At 59.7% G+C, this 6,464-nt stretch overlaps 1 protein-coding gene across 1 annotated transcript in view; it reads left to right on the top strand.

The window, feature by feature from the left end:
* LOC104124773 (signaling lymphocytic activation molecule-like) overlaps positions 1 to 6,464 on the top strand; it is an 8,043-nt gene that overhangs the window by 1,130 nt on the left and 449 nt on the right. Inside the window, exons 2-5 of the mRNA XM_035892712.1 lie at positions 2,463 to 2,789; positions 3,360 to 3,641; positions 4,692 to 4,802; positions 5,573 to 5,652. Coding sequence (XP_035748605.1) covers positions 2,463 to 2,789; positions 3,360 to 3,641; positions 4,692 to 4,802; positions 5,573 to 5,652 — 800 coding nt within the window. The remainder of the gene's footprint in view (positions 1 to 2,462; positions 2,790 to 3,359; positions 3,642 to 4,691; positions 4,803 to 5,572; positions 5,653 to 6,464) is intronic.

The raw sequence follows: 6,464 nt of genomic DNA, 5'->3' as shown, positions 1-6,464 counted from the left end.
CGCCCGCGAAACCAGAGACCTCACCAGTGCTGGGCTTTCTCCTCGGCTCTGCTGGCTGGCTGTTACTAGAATACCTGCCTTTAAAATCCAACCCCCCCCACCGGGGAGCGGGGTTTCTGCTTAGCCAAGCCCACCAAAAACCCTACGAGCCCCATACCTGCCGGGAGGGCTGCTCCGGACCTCGCGCTGTGCCGGTGCGGATCGCTCGCCTTCCTCCAGCCCCTCCAGCTGGGCTTCAGCACGGATGGTTTCAAACTTCTTTATGGCCCCACGCCGGCCGAGCCATCTTCCCCATGAAGGAGATGCTCCTTGCCGGAGCAGAGGGGTTGGTTTTTTTTTTTGGTTTTCTTTTTGTTTTCTAACGGGATGCAAAAAGGGCTTTTCCATTTGGTCATTCATGAGCAGCCAAACCACCGGCTGTCAAAACTACGCGTTGCTGAGAAAAGGCAGCATCCGCCAGCGTGCTTGGCTTTACAGTAAATGCATCAGCAAAAAAAAATAATAATTTAGATGAGGCACCGGGCCGGCCTAGACCGTGGGGTTTTTGTGGGACGACGGCTGTGTCCACATGGCTGCTTCGATGCTGGGGAGGTGCAGTCCACAGGGACAGCCCAGAAACTGATGGTTTTTGTGCTATGGTGGTGGTGGGGGGGGCAGGAAAATAAGCGACGGCGCTCATTTACGATGGCAGTGGGGAGAATTTGCTCTGTGGTTTTTACTGGAACCATCCGCGCTGCAGGAGAGGCGGCTACTGGGTTTATATGGGCCTCCCCGGAGCTGCTCTTCTGGAGTAGCTTCCCCTCTGGGGCAGAACCTCACCTTGATGGAAAGAAGTCGGTAGGAAATGGGGGGGGTGGGGTGTGTGTGACACGGTGAGGTCCCTTCCACGCTCCTGCCGGCGGCAGCTGGCAGTGGGGCTGAGCTGGTGCCTCTCCCCACGCTGTTTCCTACAAAAACAAACTTGTTTGCCCCGGAGTGCAGGCAAATATGAATCACTGCCCTGCAGTGAAAGAGAAGAAAGGGTTTGGGGGAAGAAGATCCTCCCGCCTGCTCTTCAGGAAATCCAGGTGGTTGGGATGCTCTGGGACGCATGGGAGATGCTTGCACCCCTCTTCTTAAGAGCAGTTTTCCATGGCCACCAAGAAACACACCTGGGACCCCCTCAACTGGGAGAAGGACAATCTGGGATTTGCGCCTGACCCCCACCTCCAGGAGGCTGCAATTCATAGAATCACAGAATGGTTTGGGTTGGAAGGCACCCCTAGAGGTCACCCAGTCCAACCCCCCTGCAGGGAGCAGGGACACCACTAACCAGATCAGGTTGATCAGGGAGCAATTCCTGCAAGGAAAGTCCCACCGAAGGCTTCTGGAGCTGAAGATGCTTGAGGGAGGTGGGTGCCATGGTGTGCGCCCAACAACTGCCATGGTGTGCGCCCAACAAATGCCATGACGTGCACCCAACAACTGCCATGGTGTGCACCCAACAACTGCCACGGCGTGCGCCCAACTGCCACGGCATGTGCCCAACTGCCATGGCACGCACCCAACTGCCATGGCACGCACCCAACTGCCATGGCGTGCACCCAACAACTGCCACAGCGTGCACCCAACTTCCACGGCACACGCCCAACTACCACGACGTGTGCCCAACTGCCATGGAGTGCACCCAATGGCCGGCTTTGGCCAAGAGCCACCAAGCATCGCTTCCCGTTGGACTGCCCTGGTGGCACCAGGACTTCTCCAGGCGGGTCCCACTGCTGCCAGCACCCTTCTCCCAGGACCAGCATCCCCACTGGACTGGGACCGCAAGTGCCTTGCCCTGCTCGAGGCAGCCCTGCTCCGTGGGCTGACGTGTCGCTGGGCTGGCTGGTTGTTGTTGGGCCAGCAGAAAGCCCAGAGCCCAGCATCAGGATTTGGCCCTCGCACGCAGCAGTGCCCGACACAGGAGAACGCCGAGGCTGATGCTGATGAAGACTCTCGCCTTGCTCCATGAAGGCCAGGGTTGGGAGGAAGAGCAGAGGAAGGCAATGCTTTCCCCTCTGGCTCCTGATCCCAGCCCTTGACCTTCATCCTTTAAGGTTGGGGTTAGGGGCTGGGGGTCGCTCCTTTGGCCCTGGAGCCGGCCCTGCAGGGTGGGCATGGGGCAGAGCTCGCACTGAGTGCTGGCATTGGCTCCTGTTCCCCCCCGCTGGCGATGGCTGGCGCAGGATGTGGTGGGTAACCCAGAGCTTGAGAACGCCGTTAGATAATCTCTTCAATTTTTGCTTGATTTATCTCACATAACCCAAGCCACCTCCGGTCTGTAGATTAACGGGGTGAGTTCAACGCTGTCGCCAGCTTCTGCAGCGCTGCAGGCATCCGTCCTCCTCCTCCAGCAGAGCTGGGATGGGAGGGGGGACACTCACCCCGAGCGTCCCCCCACCCCCTGCCTGCCTCAGCCCTTCTCTCCGCTCTCCTCCCAGGCATGGGCCGCAGGGCGAGGGAGACTGTGCTGGGCACCCTGGGGAAGGCGACGATGTTACGGATCCCCCCCGAACTCCAGAACCTCACCCTGCACTGTGGGGAGGCCATGTGGAAGCGGGACACGGAAGACCCGCAGAGGAAACTTGTCCTGCTCAAGTACTCGGGTGGCAACTACACCAACTTCATGCAGGGCCGGAATCGCTTCCACAAGCTGGACTTTTCCCTGGAGATCCTGAACACCAGCCGGCAGGACAGGCAGCTCTACGAGTACGTCGTCAGCAAGGCGTCGGAGGAAGAAGTCTGGCAGATACAGCTGGAGGTGTATGGTGAGACGCGCCGCAATGGCAGGACCGTGCTGGATGCTCTTGCGGGGCTTGGGAGCAGGGCTGGGAGGGGGGTGATGGTTGGGGGGGTGGTGGCAGATCATAGAATCATAGAATCACTTTGGTTGGAAAAGACCTTTAAGATCATCGAGTCCAACCTTTAACCAAACCCTGCCATCCCACCACTAAACCTTGGCCCTAAGCACCTCATCTCTCCTTCTTTTAAATACCTCCAGGGATGAGGACTCCACCACCTCCCTGGGCAGCCCCTTCCAGACCCTGACAGCCCTTTCTGGGAAGAAGTTTTTCCTAATGTCTAGCCCACCCTGTTGTCAAGGTGGAGTCCAGGACCCTCTTGCAGCCCCATCTGGGCACCCCCAGGAGCCTTTTGCTGTGTGCAGACCATGCTCCCCCCTCTAATGCCGTTTGCAGCGGGTCCAGGGCCAAACCGGTTCCTCTCCATCTCCTGGGGGTTTAGGAGAGGCCAGCAGGATCTCCCAGGCAGGGACCAAGGCCTGCGTTTGCATCCTTCCCCGGACACAAACCTTTGCCATCTCCCTCCCCTTTCTCCAGAGCCGGTGTCCCATCCCAGCATCCAGATCCTCAGCCGGGTGTTGGCCAACGGCAGCTGCGCCGTCACCCTCAACTGCACAACGGAGCGAGGGGATAACGTCTCCTACAACTGGGCCAGCCAGGACCTCAGCACCTCGGGGCTCTGCTCCCACAACGGCAGCCTCCTGCACCTCTCCTACTCCCTGCAGGACGCCAGCATCGCCTGCGCCTGCACGGCCAGCAACCCCATCAGCAGCCGGGTTGTCACCTTCAACTCCTCCGAGTGCAACTACGAGCACGGGGGTGAGTCCCCGCTTGGGGACGTGGCCGTCCCCAGCCTCCCAGCCCTGCTCTTGCTTTGCAGGGGCCTTTTTTCATGCTGCTTTCAGCCACCCCACAGGAACCTTCCGCAAGAAAAGCGGCCGCTCCGTCACCCGCTGAGCCCTGCCCCGGCCTTCCCGTAAACACCGGCTGTGGAGCCGCAGGGGTCCCACCTGCCTGGAAGCTCATTCTCAATGCACGCGCTTTCGTACGCCGGGTGGTTTGGGGAGGGTAAAAAAAAAAAAAACCTTGGTGGCAACTTCCCCTTCGGAGGCGCTCGGGGCAAAAGTCACGCTCTCGCGCTCATCGGGATTTTTCTCGCGCTCCCTCGTGACGTGGGGGACTTTTGCCGGCGTTGGGCAGTGCGGTGGCTCCCCCCTTTCCCCGGGGAGCCAGCGGTGAGGTCACACCTCTACTGGGGCTCTGTCGGTGACCCGTGCCGAGAAAATATCCCCATGGGAAGAACGGCCGGGACTCTTGCTTTTAGGAAAGGGAGATGCTGAAATGAGATAGTCCGGGGGGGTGGGGGGTTTCGGGCTTGTTTCTCGCCCCCTTGCGCTGTGGGACACCCCTGGGTGCTGTCACCATTAGCGGTCACGGAGTGGGGCCACACCGGCTGCCTCCCTGCCGCGGTGGGAGCCCGGCTGGAGCTGCACAGCTCCATCCCCCAGCCCTCTGCTCAGGCACCCACGGTGCGAGGGTGTCAAACAAAGGGGCTGCCTCCCCGCAAACCTCCGGAAAGCCACCGGAGAAGTTTTTAGGGTTTGTTTTTTTTTTATCTCTCTGGCCCCCAGCAGGTTGTTGGGGTTTTTTTGCTGACTGGTGCAGCCTGGAGGCGACCAGAGAGTGCTCTGCTCGAGAGCAGCATTTCCTGCCCCTTGTTTCCTGTTCTACCAAGATCAGCAGCCCCAAATTAGGTGATGGAGATGAAGAAAGATTTTTAGCAGCCGGTTCTGCTCAGCTCTGGGTGCCCCTCGGCCCCAGGGCTGGTGGCTGACCCCCTCCTTCTCCCCTCTCTGCCCCCCATCCCAGGCGGTGCCGGGCTAAGGACGGAGCAACTCGTGCTGCTGGTGGTGGTGCCCATCGTCACGGTGGTGGTGATCATCGGGGTCTTTGTGGTGGCCCGTTTGGCCATGCCCAGGGGTGAGTGGCGCGAGGGAAGGGTGGTTGGTGGTCCATGGTGGGGGGGGAGCTTCGGGGTGGGGGGGTGGATGATGGCAGAGGCTGCCCCCAGGCAGCCCCAGCGAATGGACCAAGGGGCTGATCCCCATGGGCACCTCGTCTTGGGAGTCCCCTGGCCCTTGGGGGAATGAGCAAACTGTGGTTCTCTTGAAGCTCGGTGGAAAAGGCAGGAAGGAAATGAGCTTAAGAGGAGAAAAAAAAAGAGAGAGAAAAAAGAGAGAGAAAAAAGAGGAAAAAGGAGAAAAAGAAAGAGAAAAAGAAAGAGAAAAAGAAAGAGAGAAAAAAAAGAGGGAAAAAAAAGGAGGAAAAAAAAAAGAGAAAAAAAAAAAAGAGAAAGGTACCTGCACGTGATCTCTGGCGCCTCACCCGGATGATTGGCTTCTGCCATCGTTTTGCACAGTCTCAAGGGGAACTGAATGACCCCAGGCCCAACTCAAGAGAGCAGCATCTCTCCAGGTGCCTCACCTGGGCTGTGCCCCCCCCTTTCCCATTCCCTGCCTAGGGACACATTGGCAAAGCTGACCCCTGGCAGCCAGAAACCCGCTGAGCACCGCCGGGCAGCCGCAGCGATGGGAGTGCAGCGGCGTCCAGCCAGTGGGCACCGTGCCGGGGATGGATCCGGCATGGGGTCCCCCTTGCCATGCCCTGGGGCACAGGAGCTTCCAAAGCGCCGGGGCCGCCCTCGGGCCCTGCCGCCCTCGCAGCTCCGTGACTTGCTCTTCCCCCTGCAGCCAGCCCGGAGCAGGAGCACTCGTCGCTGGCCGAGGACGGCACCTTGCACACCATCTACTCCCAAGTGCAGCGGGTGGAGGTGAGTCCCGACCAGCATGACCCCAGCCAGTCTTGGCACAGGGGGGGAAATGTTCCTTTGGCGATGGGAATGCTCCTTCAGCCATGGGAATGTTCCTTTGGCGATGGGAATGCTCCTTCCGCCATGGGAATGCTCCTTTGGTGATGGGAATGTTCCTTTGGCGATGGGGATGCTCTTTCAGCTATGGGAATGCTCTTTCAGCCATGGGAATGCTCCTTTGGTGATGGGAATGTTCCTTTGGCGATGGGGATGCTCTTTCAGCTATGGGAATGCTCTTTCAGCCATGGGAATGCTCCTTTGGCGATGGGAATGCTCCTTCAGCCATGGGAATGTTCCTTGGGTGATGGGAATGCTCCTTCAGCCATGGGAATGCTCCTTTGGCCATGGGAATGTTCCTTGGGCAATGGGACCCGCAGCGCTGTCGCCGGCGGGGAGCGCAGGCATGACCCTGCCGGGGTTTCTTGGGTGGAGGTCTCGGATGGTGGCAGGAGCACCCAAAGGCCCGGGTTGTTGCTGGGTGCTCCCTCTGCAGCACCCTTTGAGATTGCAGCCCTGTGGCTGGTGACGGTGAAATTGTGGCTGGGGGGGGACTGGGGTGGCTGTGGGCTCCCCCAGGTCGCTCATCCCTGCTGTTCCAGGAGTCAGCCTGGCTGCTGTTAATTTGGGAATAAGGTTGGGTGCTGCAGCTTCCCCAGCACCCCAGGGTGGCTTTGGGGACAGACCAGGGCAAACTGGGGAGGAAATGGTGGGTGCATGTAGGGTGGAGGGAGGGAAGCCCCCCCCGGTGAGCTGCCTGCCGCTGCTCACCCTTC

This window comes from Egretta garzetta, unplaced genomic scaffold (genome assembly GCF_000687185.1).
Source record: "Egretta garzetta isolate BGI_Z169 unplaced genomic scaffold, ASM68718v1 scaffold834, whole genome shotgun sequence".
In the NCBI taxonomy this organism is placed as follows: domain Eukaryota; kingdom Metazoa; phylum Chordata; class Aves; order Pelecaniformes; family Ardeidae; genus Egretta; species Egretta garzetta.
This window is presented reverse-complemented; position numbering and strand designations above follow the sequence as displayed.